Genomic DNA, 19,029 nt, shown 5'->3' on the forward strand with positions numbered 1-19,029 from the left:
TTTATTGAAGCAAACAAAAATTAGTCTTGCATGAAAAGTTCTGTCAGAATCAACTACACAAGTTTGAGTAAGATCTAGAATTACATAATGAAGAGTTTAAGGGGGGGGGGGGGGGAAGAGAGAAAAGAAAAAAATAGAGGCGGCGGCGTAGAGATTTAACTTAGGTATTCCATAGCCAAGTTCAAGCAAGGCCACATTAAAGAAAGTAAACTTGAAATTGAATGGCAATATTTACACTGAGATTAAGCATGCCCACATTAAGGAAAATAAACTTACTACTTGGTTTCTTAATACTGAGGAGGTGGAAGAACACATATGGAGCATTAAAAAAAGGCACAAAATATGTATGAAAACAATGCTTATAAACATGCAGGAGCCCACTATTTTGTAGAACGCCATGGTTTTTTGTGCTGATATTATTCTACCATGCAAGGTGTATATATATGTGTGTGTGTGTGTGTATATATTATTACTTTTCCTATTGCATGTTCAGTTTTCTACTCCAAGAAAATTAAAAAGATTTTGTACCTGGAGCAACATAGCCTACGGTTCCCCTTATCGCAACTAAATTGCTTTGACCTTGTGCCACATCACTTGAAACGGTAGAAATAATCTTTGCTAACCCGAAATCTCCAATATGGGCCGTCATCTCATCATCCAAAAGAACATTGCTTGGCTTTAGATCACCATGAATAATTGTCAACTCACAACCACAATGAAGATAGTCAAGTGCAGAGGCAATATCAGTGGAAATGTCCAGCCTCTGAATTAGTTTAAGATTTATGGGTTCTTCTGGTTGCCCTTGGTCTCTAACTCTGACGTGATGCAACCAATTGCCCAAGTTTCCATTGGCCATATATTCATATACCGGAGCTTTGAATTCATTACCATGGAAATCCACACTAGAGCAAACACTCAAAAATTTCAATAGATTTCGGTGCCTTATGGCTCTTAGTGCCTTGCATTCTGATATGAAGCTCTTAGAAACTCCTCTAGTTTGAAGATTGAGTACTTTCACTGCAACAACCATCTGAACGTGATCAAGAATCCCTTTGTAAACTGAAGCATAGCTCCCCAAACCAATTAGATTAGCCTCTGAGAATCCATTGGTGGCTTTGAGAAGCTCTGCATAAGAAACCCTCAAAAATTGAAGTTTGATTGATGGCGTGCTAGAGCACTTTTTTGAAACATGACGCCGTTGAAGAAATATAAAGAAGCTAACAAACAAAGATAAAAATATCACAAGACCTACCACCAGTAGGATCACTTTCATCTTGTGAGTGTAACAGCGCCCGCGTGGGACCTCGTGCTACAGTTCGGACTCTCGATTTGTGTCACGGTTCTTAATCTGAACCAAAGAGTCCAAATCTGGCAAATCGTTTTGAGAAACAGATTTTTGAAAAAGTAGTGCCAAACATGGACTGCTTTGCCAGATACAGAGTCGCCACCTAAATATTTTTTTTATGGGAGAATTTAGGAAACCCTGACTCGGTGCCGAAGGCCACATGTCCGTCATCACCGGAGTTGTCTCGGCTCGGGAGCTTGGGTACGATCGGGGAAGGTCAGCTATGAGCACCCCCTTTCGCCCGGTCCGAAGACCGGCCTCTACTAACCGTGATATCCGTTTTTGAAAACTTTATGTGTTTTTAAACCGATTGTTAGCCTAGAATTACTATGTTATGCGCGCAGCAAACAAGTATAGACCAAATCACCCAAATTGGGACAAAACATTTCACGTTCGTTTTGAAAATGGTTTGCTACTCGTAAGTAGGCTAAAATGCAGGTTTTGCCACCTTCAAGTGGGCTTTTGGAAAAGATGGTTTTGCCACTATCTAGTGGGCTTAAAAATCGCAGTTTTAACGCATTATCCCAATTTAAGCAATTCGACCTCCACCCACAGGCATTCAAGCAGTTTATCTCATGTAAGCACTTAGCCGCATGGCAAGCATACTGTCATGGCAACACTCACACGCATGCTGGATGCTAAAGCAAAAATACTTACATCGTACTTCGTGCCAAAACAGTAAACTAGTTAGCAAACATGCGTGTCCTAGTTCATGTTAAAAGTGGCTAATGCATCACATGCAAAATGCGATCTAGGCAGGCTCGGCTAGCCCTAAACATGGCATATGAAATGCGATCAACTATCACATAGTCAATTTTTGAATTGAAGTACGAATGCAGTTAGCGTGATGTACCGAGCCTAATGCATGCAGTACAAATGTATGGATGCACGCATGCATAGCATAAGGTATGCTAAAATAAATGTGCCCTAATCTACCATCATAAGCAGGTAAATAAAAGGGAGAAAGAAGTGGGGGTTGGAAGACATGCACACACACACCCACACTTATTACAAGTTTGCCCTCGCTCGGAGGGACCAAATAAATATTACAAATTAATTAACTACGCGAGATAATTAAATATTACAAATTAATTAACAAATTAATTATTCTAAGAAAACAGTAAACCGCCTCGGGAAATGCGCCGCCATGCATAGGCTGCCTCTGTTTTCTTTCCTCTGCTCCTCTGAAGGCTACCAAAACCTCAGGACTGCTTCCTTGGACACTGAGGAGTGCCACCGGCTGAGTAGAATCGCCACCGGCAGTGTGGTGTAGTCACCGGCACAAGATGAATCCATCGGCTGCTTGTTTACTGCCGGTCGGCAATATATACTGCCGGTCGGCAAGGAATGTCTGCAGAACCTGCAATTGACAGCAACAGAGTGCAAAGCAAAGCATGGCAGCACAATTCAAGGCATATATGCACCATTCATGTCCCTTATCATGGTAATGACTCAAAGGGGCATGTGCCTCGATTCTCGGACCACCAATCGCGCATTTCCATGCATGATGGCCCAAGGAATCAAGTATGCAACTTTCATGTCAAATGAAATGCAAACCAATCAAACAAACTAAAACCCAACCTCTATCACATGATCAAGAGGCAAGGCATGCATGCCAATGCAATGCAACCTAGGCATACGAGCTAAGGATGCAACATGCCGATACAAGCAAACATGCAAGGTGAGCATGCAAATAAGCAAGGGATGGTCATAAACATGAATTAGGCAGCTCTAGTTAGGCCCAAAACAGTGGCCAAAATATGAAAATGAAGTGCCTCGAAACGCGTGCACACGGGCACGCAAACCGAGGCAATGGCATATGCAATGTAATGGCTAAAACGGCATATAGAATGCAACATGGACTTATACTAACATGAGAGAGCCTCAGCCACACTCACATAAGAGGCCGATGAATGAAAATGGAGTGCCTCGAAATGCGTGCACACGGGCACGCAAACCGAGGCAATGGCATATGCAATGCAATAGCATGGAAATGGCATGAAATCATGCTAATGGAATTTCAGCACTGAAATGTGGGGGAAAACAGCCCCGAAATGAGGCGAAAACACAACCGATGCATGGAATTCCTCCCGAAATGCGAAATTAGGCACCCGAAATGGCTTACAGCTATACAAAGCATGCATAATATGGACATGGAGCATGAAGACAGAAGCAAGACAGCTCTGAGACAAGCATTTTTACAGTTTATGACATGGCCAATCAGCAAGCAAAGATGGGGCTAAAATGGCATACAAAAAACGGCCCTAAACATGCGATTATGAAGCAACTCACAGCTTCTGTCCCCAAACATGTTAGGGCCCTTCAACAACATTGAAGAGGGGCCCAAAATATGCACATTTACAGTTCATGGCAGCCCCGAAATCAGTATACAAACATGCTAGAAATACAATGCAAAATGAGGCTCAAAAAGTGGCTATAACATGAGGTATACAAAGCATTCACCAAACAAGCGAAGACCCTTAATAAAACATGTTAAGAAGGTCAAAATAAAGCCACTTTTAGTTCGGACCAAGGTCCAAAAACAGCAACATCAGGGGCTGCCAAGACATACAAAAATGGGACCAAAAAGAGGATATAAAGGGAAGTGCAACATGGAAGTCCCAAACAGTGTTGAGCCCTTCTTCAATGTTGAAGAAGGGCTCAAAATAAGCCTATCTACATTTTACTACATCCCCGAAAACAGATTACACATAGGCCAAAAATAACATGCAAGATTAGGGCCTAAAGGAGAGATAAAGAAGGAAGTGCTAGCTACTATCCTCAAACAGCAAGAGGTCCTCAATCAAACATGAAGAGGACCTCAAAATATGATGATTTGAAGTTTGGGTCGGAGCCCAAAGGTGCAAGAAACTATGGCTTAGATATGAAGCAAGAAAAGGCTAGAAAAGGGAAGATGAGGACTCACCCTTGAAGACCAGCAAATCAGCACCTCTTGGACCAAGTTTAGGTGCTCCTAAGCTTTGGAGAACAGCCTCAAGCTGCTGGAATAGGCGTTGGATGCCTTGTGCTATGAGTTGATGAAGAAATGGCCCAAGAACAAGGGTGTTTGATGGTTGAATGGGAGAGATAGAGGGAGGTATATGGATATATGTATGTATATATCAGATATATCTATATATCTCTGGTTTTTTGTTCCAAGAATCCAACCTCAACAAAGGAGGAGGAGAGGTGCTTATATAAGCCATGCTAAGCTTCTAAGACAAGCTTCAAAGGGGCCAAGGGGTTCAAGGGGGGGGGGGGGGGCAAGGCTTCTAGAGGAAGCTAAAACAGCTGGCCAAGCTTCTCCAAGAAGCTTGGCCAAAAGGTTCAAGCTTCTAGAAGGTTAGGGGGTTCAAAGGCTCACAAGGTGCAAACCAAGCACACATGCACGTGGGGGATCGATTCTGTGCATTCCAGCTGGCACAGCTGGAATCCACTCAATCTGCAGAATGCTTCGGAAGGTCGTCGGCTAGCAAAAACTGCCGGTCGGCCACTTTAATCTGCCGGTCGGCACAATAAATGGCCGGTCGGCACAAGAAATTGCCGGTCGGCACAAACAGAGTGCCGATGGGTAGCCGGTGAGGTCAAAAAAGTGCCGGTAGATGTCCAGAGTGAAGCGCCGGAAGTTAGCTTTCCAATGGCGCAAACCTTGCTTTAAAATTCCTTCTGTGCAAAAAGTTATGCCATTTTCCGTGAAGCCGCGCAGATTCGATCCAACTGGGATGATACCCGACTTCAACTGATCATATCTCCCCCACCCGGACTTGGCTCTAGGAGATTCTTGAGTGCAAAATGAAGCCCCGAAAGTAAGATTTTCAACGGTGGTGGCCCCATAGCTAAACTCCAAGCGTACAGACAGATAAGCCCGATTCAGCGAGGGCTGTGCGACTCGCTTCTATCCGGATTCATGCCGAACTTCTCCCAAGCTAGTTTTCTCCTCTCCTTTCCTCTTTTCTTCAACTCCAAACCCCTAAACAAAGTGTTTTGAAGGATTTGCCTCTCTCCTTGCCAAAGAAACTGAATCTTTGCCCTGCACATCTCTCAACATGGAGCAAACCATCAGTAGTGCCCAAGTCTTAAGGGCGGTCAAAAATGGGGTGTCTACAGTTGCCCCTCTTTGACAGAACTCGAAAGTCATAACAATGACGGGAGTGAATGTCAAAGCCCAGAGACGACCCATTTTTGACAAGGCCGAAGACTTGGACAAACAAACAAAATACCGATAAATAAATGGTTGTGCCCACAGGCTGCCTACGTATCCCTTTGCAAGGAATCAAACCAGCGTAGTTCAGGGGCAGGATGCAAATGATATGCAGGATGACTTTGACAATTGGACTTATACGCTACGCGAAGCCGGTTTGAACATTGGACTTATATGCTACGCAAAGCCGGTTTGTAATTGGACTTATACGCTTTCGCGAAGCCGGTTTGATAGTTGGACTTATACGCTACGCGAAGCCGATTTTGAAAGTTGGACTTATACGCTACGCGAAGCCGGTTTGATAAAACAATGCAAGTGGAATGCGCGTGACAACGCAAGTGAAGAGGTGTGCATGACAATGCAACCTAAGATGAATTCCAAACACACTGAAATTGTGTGGGGAAATGGGACAGGGAGAAACATAGGGACATATCCCGGTGTTTCGGAATGATGTGAGCATTGGAACGTATTCCGAACGCTTTTAACTGAAGAGGGAGAAACATAGGGACGTATCCCAAGGATTAGGGACGTATCCCAAAGGTTAGGGACGTATCCCAAAGGTTAGGGACGTATCCCAAAGATGAGGGACGTATCCCAAAGGTTAGGGACGTATCCCAAAGGTTAGGGACGTATCCCAAAGGTTAGGGACGTATCCCAAAGGTTAGGGACGTATCCCAAAGATGAGGGACGTATCCCAAAGGTTAGGGACGTATCCCAAAGGTTAGGGACGTATCCCAAAGGTTAGGGACGTATCCCAAAGATTAGGGACGTATCCCAAAGGTTAGGGACGTATCCCAAAGGTTAGGGACGTATCCCAAAGGTTAGGGACGTATCCCAAAGATTAGGGACGTATCCCAAAGGTTAGGGACGTATCCCAAAGATTAGGGACGTATCCCAAGGATTAGACAAAGGAGAAGAAACATAGGGACGTATCCTGGTGTTTCAGAAAAGGAGAAAGAAACGTAGGGACGTATCCCGGTGTTTCGGAAAAGGAAGAGAAACATAAGGACGTATCCCAGTGTCTCGGAAAAGGGAGAGAAACATAAGGACGTATCCCAGTGTCTCGGAAAAAGGGAGAGAAACATAAGGACGTATCCCAGTGTTTCGGAAAGAGAGAGAAACGTAGGGACGTATCCCGGTGTTTCGGAAAAAAGGAGAAACATAGGGACGTATCCCGGTGTTTCGAAAAAGGAGAAGAAACATAGGGACGCATCCCGGTGTTTCGGAAAGAGAGAGAAACGTAGGGACGTATCCCGGTGTTTCGGAATGGAAGAAGAAACATAGGGACGTATCCCGGTGTTTCGGAAAGAAGGAGAAACATAGGGACGTATCCCGGTGTTTCGAAAAAGGAGAAGAAACATAGGGACGTATCCCGGAGTTTCGGAAAAAGAGAAAGAAACATAGGGACGTATCCCGGAGTTTCCGAATGAGAAGGGAAAGCATAAGGACGTATCCCAGTGTTTCCGAATAAGAGAGCGTGCATAACAATGCAAGTGGAAAGTGCGTGACAACGCAAGTGAAAAGGTGCATGACAATGCAAATGTAATGAGCATGACAATGCTGGATAGATGTGCAAAATCAATGCAATGAATGAGCATAACAATGCTAGTGAAGTGGGTGCATAACAATGCAATTGGAACGTGCATCACAATGCAAGATTGATCTTGCGCCTGAGGTAGAGGTACACTCATATTTCGGAGCATTGACAAGGCCCTGAAGAGGTACGTCCGGAGTACAATCACGGAATTTTCTGAAGTTGACACAAACTCAGATACTTCGATTTTCGCTCTTTTGCTTTTGCTTTGCAGTCTAGAACTATCATAGCTTCAGATAGGTCCTGGTTTCACCGTTCACACTTATCGGGGGTGGACCCTGCAGTTTTCGAAAGAACAAATTTCCTTTTTTGCACAAATGTGGAGAATGGCACAGCACTCTGAGCACACAACAAATCATTTTTTTGAAATTGAGAAAATGAGTTCTCGACCAGGTATTGAGCCTACGACTGAACACAACGAGAAAGACTCAACAACGGAAAACAAAAGGTAAACAACCTAAACACGTCGAGACACGCTCGGAACGACTCAAAGCAAGAATCGAGACAAACAAAACAAAAGACACGACACACAGACGTGCACAGGGAGCCTGTTTCACCGGGTATTATTCCCACCCTTTCTTATTTGTGATTCTCACATCACTCGGCTCTCAAGCTCGGTTTTTCTCTCAAAACCCTTTTCTCGCTTTTTCTCTCAGCGCACATCTCTCTATTCTTTAATCTCTCGTTTTTCATCCCTCCCCTGGGTGGTTGATGGATAAGCTGGAAATTGTGGGCTCTTGCCCCTGGTATTTTACCAGACTCTTGTTCACAACAGTGAATTTCTCCCACAGAGGGGTTGCAATGCGACCAGACGCGCAGCAGATCTGCAATTGACATCGGTTGACGATGCTCCGCTGGGGAGTTTGGACGTGATCAGATCTGTCCAGATGAGGGAGTGGAATATCTTGATCCTTTCCAGTTTGTGCTTCGCACTTGACTTGATTCCTCGTTGCTTGGAGGATGAGAGAGCTTTTAGCCCTTTGTTGTTGACTTCAGTTGTGCCCTTTTCTGGCAGGTAGAGTGCCCTTCTTGGCAAGTATGTTCTGACAACGGGGGAAAGACAGGAAGCCTGACTCAACTGTGCCCCTAGTTCATTATTTTGACCATTTTTTGTTTTTGTTTTTCTACTAAAACAATTTTGACCAACATGAGAGTCAGATTAACACACTTGTTCGATTTTTGATTTGAAATCATGCAAGTCAGGCTATGAGCACTGAAAATTTTCCTTTTTTGGGTCCAAGAAATGGTCCAGTTTTGGAAAAGATGGAATAATTTTCGAGGGATCAGTCAACCTCAGTAAAAATTCTCAAAAACTATTTTTGCAAACGGCCAATGCTTAACAAGCACGGAACCCACTCTTGAGACGCACAACCTCAGATTTGGAGGAAAATTGCTCCCTTGCTCGAAGAGAGCTACATGGCAACGGAAAGTTGCCCCTTGTTTGCACGGCACCGCAGCGCATTGAATGGCAACGGAAAGTTGCCCCTTGTCTGAATGGCCCCGTAGTGTATTGTAATCAGTAGGGGTGCAACTCGGGCGGGCTCAACCTGAGCAACCCGAGTCCAGCCCGAGTTTTTTTAGGGCTTGGGCAACTATATCTTGTAATCTGGACGGGCTTGGGCAAATTTTTGATGCCCGAATTGCAATTCGGGCTGGGCTTGGGCAGAACCAATGGCCAACCCGAGCAACCCGAACCTGAATTGAATTTAATATATTATATAAATTATATAATAAATTATATCTAATATATATATATATATATATATATAATTTAATAAATTATGTAATATCTATAAATTAAGTAAAAGAGTTAGTCTTAATTTTTATTTTTATTTTTCTTTTGGTTAGTCTTCTATTAAGTAAAAGAGTTAGTCTTAATTTTTATTTTTTATTTTTTTTTGGTTAGTCTTCTACCATTAGATTAGCATCTTTTATGCCTACCCTTAGATCTACCTACAGGTTTCTGGACTTGGGCAATTCGGGCTAACCCGAGTTCAAAATACAAAGCTCGGGCTGGGCTTGGGCAGCAATGCTCGGGTTCATGGTCGGGCTTGGGCGGGCTTGGGCACTGCCGAATACAATTCGGGTCAGGCATGGGCAGACCCCCAACCCGACCGAACCCGCCCGAGTTGCACCCCTAGTAATCAGTCCTCAGAGCGATGATTGCAACCGAACTCTCGGATACAGAGAAGGCAAAGATTATCAGAACCATTACATGGATATGATCGAATTCGAAGTGTTTGTGGCTGGACTTCAAGATGAAGTTGCCTACGTATCCCAAACATGGGAATCAAGCCTTACGTAGTTCGGGGTTAAGGTACACTCGGGTATTTAACCTCTCCTTTTTAGGCTCTAACTTTTGCCAAGGCGCCCGATGCGGGTTTTCGACCTTGCGAGCTTTGTTTTTCTTTTCTTTTCAATTCTTTTCATTTCTTTTCTTTTCATTGATTTTCCTTTTTTGTTCTTTTCTTTCTCTTTTTTTTTTTCTTTTTTCTTCTTTTTTCTTTTTTTGTTCTTTTTGTTCTTTTTCTTGCTCTAACTTTTGCCTGGGTCGCCCTTCCAGGTTTTCGGCCCAGCGAGCCTCTCAAGGGTAAAAGTGTAGCTTGGTCCATGCCAAATGGTTATAGGGTTTCGAAGCCATCTGTATCCAGGAGAGTGGCTGTTGATTTGCAAGAGGACTCATCTTCGGCTCTTCGAGCACGTCTGACATCTTTGCCCCTAGTTTGAAGGGTACTTCTGTTCTAGCTTTACAAGCTTCTTCTGATAAGGTCTTCTTCATCTGACTTTCTTGCCTCTTGTCCGAGGGCTGCTTCGAATCTAGCCACACAGGCCTCACATCGTAGTTGACCGTTGAACCTTCTGAATTCAAGTTCAAGGTTTGGGAGCGAAGGGGTTGAGTTTCGAGGCTGAGGGCGATCCTAGGCTGCACAATCTCAAGAGCGATTCCACACAGGTCTTCGCAGGACCGCGCAAAACATTTTGTTTTTGAAAGTTTTTAAGAAAGCGACAGATCGCTCGTGCTAAAGACAGTGTGGGACCAATCTGGATCAAGCCAGGGTCCTTCTCAGTACTCACGCTAACAAGCATGATTTCATTCATTAAGGGCTTAGCATGCCTCTCTTTCTCTCAAATGATCAAAATTTTGCAAATCCCGAGGAATTCCTTCCTCTTCGTTTTCGCCGCAGTGTTCAAAAAAAGTTTTGAAAAAAAACTTAGGTCGATATAATGATTTCAAGGCACAGAAAAGGCAGGCGAAGAGCACTGTCATTCCATTCAATACTTCCGGCACAACTGGCACACGGCAGAAGCAAACACAAGAGTGTGAAAATCACTGCTGTTCATTCAAATCTGTTGGCACAACTGGCTCCCTGGCAGAAACAGACTCAAAAGGACAAACACAAAGCAAACTAGTGATATCCGAAGTAACACCCCCGGAATCACCCGATTTTAACAAAACAGGACTGACTCGACACAACAAGACAGACCCGACTGACTCAGCATGAAAAGACTGACCCAATACAAAACGACAAGACTGACCCAATACCCAAGTCAGAAAGTACAAAACTAACATTCACAAATGCTCAAAACAGTGCGTGCCATACACCATATCTGGAGTAAACTGAGTGCCGCCCGCAGGTGGTCCAACCTCTGATCACATCACATTATCCCCCCGCAAGTTCACTGATCAAGTGTCGATAGACTTCGCAGGACCTGGTGCGGGGATGACCCCGTTGTCAATCAAATTTTGTATCTCGTGGTGGAGACGGACGCAACTGTCGGTGTCATGACCGGTTTGTTGATGGAAAGCACAGTACTTAGTCGGGTCATGTTTTGGAGGGAGAGGATCGGGTAAAGGCCGTTGCTCTAACGGTTTCAGATGTCCTTTCCTGAGTAGGACCCCCAGGGCTTTAGACAAAGACATATAGAGTGGGGTGAAAACCCTCTTACCTCGGGGCAGATAGTCTGAAGTTCGGGGGTTTGAAGTGGATGCACCAACAAAGGGGGTGGCTGCTCTTGGTGTGGTGGTGGTGACCATGCCCACTTCAGATGATCTTGCAGCTGCGTCACCGCTGGTGGTCACATTCGAACTGCGGGAGAATGCCCTCCTGGGCTGCTCCTTATCCTGGTCAAACAGACCTTGCCTCATTGCATCTTCGATTTGTACCCCCATATCGTGTAAATCTGAGAAAGTGGGAAAGGGGATTACAATCATTCTCTGCATTAGCTTAGGCTGGAGATTGCGCACAATCATCCGTATTTGATCCTTATCTGTTGGCCTAATGGTCATCATTGAGGCCTTGGCCCTCCAGCGGGCCACGAATTTTGAGAAGCTCTCCTTAGGCTCCTGCCTCGTCGTCTCAAGATCACGGGTCGTAATCTCGATTTGGGTATTGTATGAATACTGTGCGACGAAGGCCTCAGCCATCTCATCCCAACTTCTCTTGACGTCATCCTCCAATTTGGCATACCATGCGGCCGCTACACCCGACAGGGTCCGGCCAAACAAAGACAGCTTCTGCAATCTAGTGAGGCCCATTGGTCTTAGGACGTCTGAAAATAGTCGCAGGTGTACCATGGGATCCTCAGATCCGTCAAAACGATCGATTTGTGGCATCTTAAACCGATCTGGCAGCGTCACAGCTGTGTCAGTGTATCCGTCTCCAATGTCCGGAATGGATTTCACACCTTGAGATTTCTTGAACAGCTTTTCAAGCTTGTGCATTTTTAATGCCACGGGCTCCACCTCGGGCTCGAAGGGAGAATCCGATTGATTGATAGGAGTGGGTGCTTTGGATAGTTGAGGCGGGATCGGGGGCGGAGCTGGCCCCGTTGGAAGGTCGGTATCCTCCTGGACGTGGGTTGCCTCCCCGAGTGTGGGAACTCTTGGTGGGGGAGGAGCCTGGTGTGAAGTAGATACTCCAGTTTGCTGCTCCAATCTGGCAATTGTCTCTGCCTGTTGGGCTATGACCACAGCCTGTTGCTTGGCGAATTCTGCTTGACGGACAGTGTCTTGCTGCATGGATTTCATACTATCCTGGAGTTGGCGCACCATCTCTTCCAGACTCGACATATTGTTCTAATCTAACTGAGCAACCGGTATATCTGTCTCTGTGGCAAAAGCAGATATCTCAACCCGACTGCACACAGGCGAGATGGATAATGACTGTTGATCTGAAGACTGTTGAACTGATGATCTGTGCCTGACTAGCCTGCTCTGGCCCTGATTACCCTTGAACTGAGTCTCTGACCTGACAAAGTCTATCAGCACAAGTCCGATGAACCTCGGGAGATATCGGAGCCTTCTGAAGCTATGGTTCCAGGACTACCTTGCAAAAGGGAAAACAGAGAGCATCTCAGCCTAATTTCACTGGAACAGATTTGAGCATACTAGGATGAATGTACCCAATACTGATCACTGTTTCCTAAATATCTGCCTGTAAACTGATACCCTCAGGTAAAACTGATTCCCCAAATACTGATGCTGATGCCCACAGGCCTGATACCCAGACTTGTAAACTGGTATATGCATTCCTGTAGAGATACACTCTAAAAGCACATAGCAAGTAAGAGAGAGCCAAAACACCCCTATGTTGGGGTAGGGTTTCCCTGTCCTATTTTGTCAGGAACTAGGGTTTCACTACGCACACAGCGGTTTCAAACAACCTAACATCGGGTGAGCAACCTGTCCTAGTTTGGAATGGTCACTATGGATTTCAATATGTACTAGGTCGAATGGTCAAAAGGGTGCCCCGGTAAACCGGGGTTTGTGTTCCCATGCTGTCAGAGCCCATAGCGGTCAGCCTTATGGACATGTCTTGACAAGACAAGCCTCCGGCAAACCGTTCAGGAATGGCAGATGGCAAACACTGTGTTCCTAGGCGCACCAATGCACATGCAATGCAAAGAAACACATAAATGAGATCAAAACAGGATATCACGAGTTCAAGTCAAGCTCTCTCAATTCCCCAGCAGAGTCGCCAGAAACTGTAACAGCGCCCGCGTGGGACCTCGTGCTACAGTTCGGACTCTCGATTTGTGTCACGGTTCTTAATCTGAACCAAAGAGTCCAAATCTGGAAAATCGTTTTGAGAAACAGATTTTTGAAAAAGTAGTGCCAAACATGGACTGCTTTGCCAGATACAGAGTCGCCACCTAAATATTTTTTTTATGGGAGAATTTAGGAAACCCTGACTCGGTGCCGAAGGCCACATGTCCGTCATCACCGGAGTTGTCTCGGCTCGGGAGCTTGGGTACGATCGGGGAAGGTCAGCTATGAGCACCCCCTTTCGCCCGGTCCGAAGACCGGCCTCTACTAACCGTGATATCCGTTTTTGAAAACTTTATGTGTTTTTAAACCGATTGTTAGCCTAGAATTACTATGTTATGCGCGCAGCAAACAAGTATAGACCAAATCACCCAAATTGGGACAAAACATTTCACGTTCGTTTTGAAAATGGTTTGCTACTCGTAAGTAGGCTAAAATGCAGGTTTTGCCACCTTCAAGTGGGCTTTTGGAAAAGATGGTTTTGCCACTATCTAGTGGGCTTAAAAATCGCAGTTTTAACGCATTATCCCAATTTAAGCAATTCGACCTCCACCCACAGGCATTCAAGCAGTTTATCTCATGTAAGCACTTAGCCGCATGGCAAGCATACTGTCATGGCAACACTCACACGCATGCTGGATGCTAAAGCAAAAATACTTACATCGTACTCCGTGCCAAAACAGTAAACTAGTTAGCAAACATGCGTGTCCTAGTTCATGTTAAAAGTGGCTAATGCATCACATGCAAAATGCGATCTAGGCAGGCTCGGCTAGCCCTAAACATGGCATATGAAATGCGATCAACTATCACATAGTCAATTTTTGAATTGAAGTACGAATGCAGTTAGCGTGATGTACCGAGCCTAATGCATGCAGTACAAATGTATGGATGCACGCATGCATAGCATAAGGTATGCTAAAATAAATGTGCCCTAATCTACCATCATAAGCAGGTAAATAAAAGGGAGAAAGAAGTGGGGGTTGGAAGACATGCACACACACACCCACACTTATTACAAGTTTGCCCTCGCTCGGAGGGACCAAATAAATATTACAAATTAATTAACTACGCGAGATAATTAAATATTACAAATTAATTAACAAATTATTCTAAGAAAACAGTAAACCGCCTCGGGAAATGCGCCGCCATGCATAGGCTGCCTCTGTTTTCTTTCCTCTGCTCCTCTGAAGGCTACCAAAACCTCAGGACTGCTTCCTTGGACACTGAGGAGTGCCACCGGCTGAGTAGAATCGCCACCGGCAGTGTGGTGTAGTCACCGGCACAAGATGAATCCATCGGCTGCTTGTTTACTGCCGGTCGGCAATATATACTGCCGGTCGGCAAGGAATGTCTGCAGAACCTGCAATTGACAGCAACAGAGTGCAAAGCAAAGCATGGCAGCACAATTCAAGGCATATATGCACCATTCATGTCCCTTATCATGGTAATGACTCAAAGGGGCATGTGCCTCGATTCTCGGACCACCAATCGCGCATTTCCATGCATGATGGCCCAAGGAATCAAGTATGCAACTTTCATGTCAAATGAAATGCAAACCAATCAAACAAACTAAAACCCAACCTCTATCACATGATCAAGAGGCAAGGCATGCATGCCAATGCAATGCAACCTAGGCATACGAGCTAAGGATGCAACATGCCGATACAAGCAAACATGCAAGGTGAGCATGCAAATAAGCAAGGGATGGTCATAAACATGAATTAGGCAGCTCTAGTTAGTCCCAAAACAGTGGCCATAATATGAAAATGAAGTGCCTCGAAACGCGTGCACACGGGCACGCAAACCGAGGCAATGGCATATGCAATGTAATGGCTAAAACGGCATATAGAATGCAACATGGACTTATACTAACATGAGAGAGCCTCAGCCACACTCACATAAGAGGCCGATGAATGAAAATGGAGTGCCTCGAAATGCGTGCACACGGGCACGCAAACCGAGGCAATGGCATATGCAATGCAATAGCATGGAAATGGCATGAAATCATGCTAATGGAATTTCAGCACTGAAATGTGGGGGAAAACAGCCCCGAAATGAGGCGAAAACACAACCGATGCATGGAATTCCTCCCGAAATGCGAAATTAGGCACCCGAAATGGCTTACAGCTATACAAAGCATGCATAATATGGACATGGAGCATGAAGACAGAAGCAAGACAGCTCTGAGACAAGCATTTTTACAGTTTATGACATGGCCAATCAGCAAGCAAAGATGGGGCTAAAATGGCATACAAAAAACGGCCCTAAACATGCGATTATGAAGCAACTCACAGCTTCTGTCCCCAAACATGTTAGGGCCCTTCAACAACATTGAAGAGGGGCCCAAAATATGCACATTTACAGTTCATGGCAGCCCCGAAATCAGTATACAAACATGCTAGAAATACAATGCAAAATGAGGCTCAAAAAGTGGCTATAACATGAGGTATACAAAGCATTCACCAAACAAGCGAAGACCCTTAATAAAACATGTTAAGAAGGTCAAAATAAAGCCACTTTTAGTTCGGACCAAGGTCCAAAAACAGCAACATCAGGGGCTGCCAAGACATACAAAAATGGGACCAAAAAGAGGATATAAAGGGAAGTGCAACATGGAAGTCCCAAACAGTGTTGAGCCCTTCTTCAATGTTGAAGAAGGGCTCAAAATAAGCCTATCTACATTTTACTACATCCCCGAAAACAGATTACACATAGGCCAAAAATAACATGCAAGATTAGGGCCTAAAGGAGAGATAAAGAAGGAAGTGCTAGCTACTATCCTCAAACAGCAAGAGGTCCTCAATCAAACATGAAGAGGACCTCAAAATATGATGATTTGAAGTTTGGGTCGGAGCCCAAAGGTGCAAGAAACTATGGCTTAGATATGAAGCAAGAAAAGGCTAGAAAAGGGAAGATGAGGACTCACCCTTGAAGACCAGCAAATCAGCACCTCTTGGACCAAGTTTAGGTGCTCCTAAGCTTTGGAGAACAGCCTCAAGCTGCTGGAATAGGCGTTGGATGCCTTGTGCTATGAGTTGATGAAGAAATGGCCCAAGAACAAGGGTGTTTGATGGTTGAATGGGAGAGATAGAGGGAGGTATATGGATATATGTATGTATATATCAGATATATCTATATATCTCTAGTTTTTTGTTCCAAGAATCCAACCTCAACAAAGGAGGAGGAGAGGTGCTTATATAAGCCATGCTAAGCTTCTAAGACAAGCTTCAAAGGGGCCAAGGGGTTCAAGGGGGGGGGGGGCAAGGCTTCTAGAGGAAGCTAAAACAGCTGGCCAAGCTTCTCCAAGAAGCTTGGCCAAAAGGTTCAAGCTTCTAGAAGGTTAGGGGGTTCAAAGGCTCACAAGGTGCAAACCAAGCACACATGCACGTGGGGGATCGATTCTGTGCATTCCAGCTGGCACAGCTGGAATCCACTCAATCTGTAGAATGCTCCGGAAGGTCGTCGGCTAGCAAAAACTGCCGGTCGGCCACTTTAATCTGCCGGTCGGCACAATAAATGGCCGGTCGGCACAAGAAATTGTCGGTCGGCACAAACAGAGTGCCGATGGGTAGCCGGTGAGGTCAAAAAAGTGCCGGTAGATGTCCAGAGTGAAGCCCCGGAAGTTAGCTTTCCAATGGCGCAAACCTTGCATTAAAATTCCTTCTGTGGAAAAAGTTATGCCATTTTCCGTGAAGCCGCGCAGATTCGATCCAACTGGGATGATACCCGACTTCAACTGATCATATCTCCCCCACCCGGACTTGGCTCTAGGAGATTCTTGAGTGCAAAATGAAGCCCCGAAAGTAAGCTTTTCAACGGTGGTGGCCCCATAGCTAAACTCCAAGCGTACAGACAGATAAGCCCGATTCAGCGAGGGCTGCGCGACTCGCTTCTATCCGGATTCATGCCGAACTTCTCCCAAGCTAGTTTTCTCCTCTCCTTTCCTCTTTTCTTCAACTCCAAACCCCTAAACAAAGTGTTTTGAAGGATTTGCCTCTCTCCTTGCCAAAGAAACTGAATCTTTGCCCTGCACATCTCTCAACATGGAGGAAACCATCAGTAGTGCCCAAGTCTTAAGGGCGGTCAAAAATGGGGTGTCTACAGTTGCCCCTCTTTGACAGAACTCGAAAGTCATAACAATGACGGGAGTGAATGTCAAAGCCCAGAGACGACCCATTTTTGACAAGGCCGAAGACTTGGACAAACAAACAAAATACCGATAAATAAATGGTTGTGCCCACAGGCTGCCTACGTATCCCTTTGCAAGGAATCAAACCAGCGTAGTTCAGGGGCAGGATGCAAATGATATGCAGGAAGACTTTGACAATTGGACTTATACGCTACGCGAAGCCGGTTTGAACATTGGACTTATATGCTACGCAAAGCCGGTTTGTAATTGGACTTATACGCTTTCGCGAAGCCGGTTTGATAGTTGGACTTATACGCTACGCGAAGCCGATTTTGAAAGTTGGACTTATACGCTACGCGAAGCCGGCTTGATAAAACAATGCAAGTGGAATGCGCGTGACAACGCAAGTGAAGAGGTGTGCATGACAATGCAACCTAAGATGAATTCCAAACACACTGAAATTGTGTGGGGAAATGGGACAGGGAGAAACATAGGGACATATCCCGGTGTTTCGGAATGATGTGAGCATTGGAACGTATTCCGAACGCTTTTAACTGAAGAGGGAGAAACATAGGGACGTATCCCAAGGATTAGGGACGTATCCCAAAGGTTAGGGACGTATCCCAAAGGTTAGGGACGTATCCCAAAGATGAGGGACGTATCCCAAAGGTTAGGGACGTATCCCAAAGCTTAGGGACGTATCCCAAAGGTTAGGGACGTATCCCAAAGGTTAGGGACGTATCCCAAAGCTTAGGGACGTATCCCAAAGCTTAGGGAGGTATCCCAAAGGTTAGGGACGTATCCCAAACGTTAGGGACGTATCCCAAAGGTTAGGGACGTATCCCAAAGATGAGGGACGTATCCCAAAGGTTAGGGACGTATCCCAAAGGTTAGGGACGTATCCCAAAGATTAGGGACGTATCCCAAAGGTTAGGGACGTATCCCAAAGGTTAGGGACGTATCCCAAAGATTAGGGACGTATCCCAAAGGTTAGGGACGTATCCCAAAGATTAGGGACGTATCCCAAGGATTAGACAAAGGAGAAGAAACATAGGGACGTATCCTGGTGTTTCAGAAAAGGAGAAAGAAACGTAGGGACGTATCCCGGTGTTTCGGAAAAGGAAGAGAAACATAAGGACGTATCCCAGTGTCTCGGAAAAGGGAGAGAAACATAAGGACGTATCCCAGTGTCTCGGAAAAAGGGAGAGAAACATAAGGACGTATCCCAGTGTTTCGGAAAGAGAGAGAAACGTAGGGACGTATCCCGGTGTTTCGGAAAAAAGGAGAAACATAGGGACGTATCCCGGTGTTTGGAATAAGGAGAAGAAACATAGGGACGCATCCCGGTGTTTCGAAAAGAGAGAGAAACGTAGGGACGTATCCCGGTGTTTCGGAAAAAAGGAGAAACATAGGGACGTATCCCGGTGTTTCGAAAAAGGAGAAGAAACATAGGGACGCATCCCGGTGTTTCGGAAAGAGAGAGAAACGTAGGGACGTATCCCGGTGTTTCGGAATGGAAGAAGAAACATAGGGACGTATCCCGGTGTTTCGGAAAGAAGGAGAAACATAGGGACGTATCCCGGTGTTTCGAAAAAGGAGAAGAAACATAGGGACGTATCCCGGAGTTTCGGAAAAAGAGAAAGAAACATAGGGACGTATCCCGGAGTTTCCGAATGAGAAGGGAAAGCATAAGGACGTATCCCAGTGTTTCCGA

At 45.3% G+C, this 19,029-nt stretch overlaps 1 protein-coding gene across 1 annotated transcript in view; it reads right to left on the reverse strand.

Annotated features, from left to right (window-relative positions):
• LOC114260163 (uncharacterized) overlaps positions 1-19,029 on the reverse strand; it is a 31,292-nt gene that overhangs the window by 439 nt on the left and 11,824 nt on the right. The window contains exon 5 of the mRNA XM_082876449.1: positions 529-1,125. Within this exon, the coding sequence (XP_082732575.1) occupies positions 529-1,125 (597 nt within the window). The remainder of the gene's footprint in view (positions 1-528; positions 1,126-19,029) is intronic.

Source organism: Camellia sinensis, chromosome 6, assembly GCF_055761805.1.
Source record: "Camellia sinensis isolate YWXY chromosome 6, ASM5576180v1, whole genome shotgun sequence".
NCBI classification, from domain to species: domain Eukaryota; kingdom Viridiplantae; phylum Streptophyta; class Magnoliopsida; order Ericales; family Theaceae; genus Camellia; species Camellia sinensis.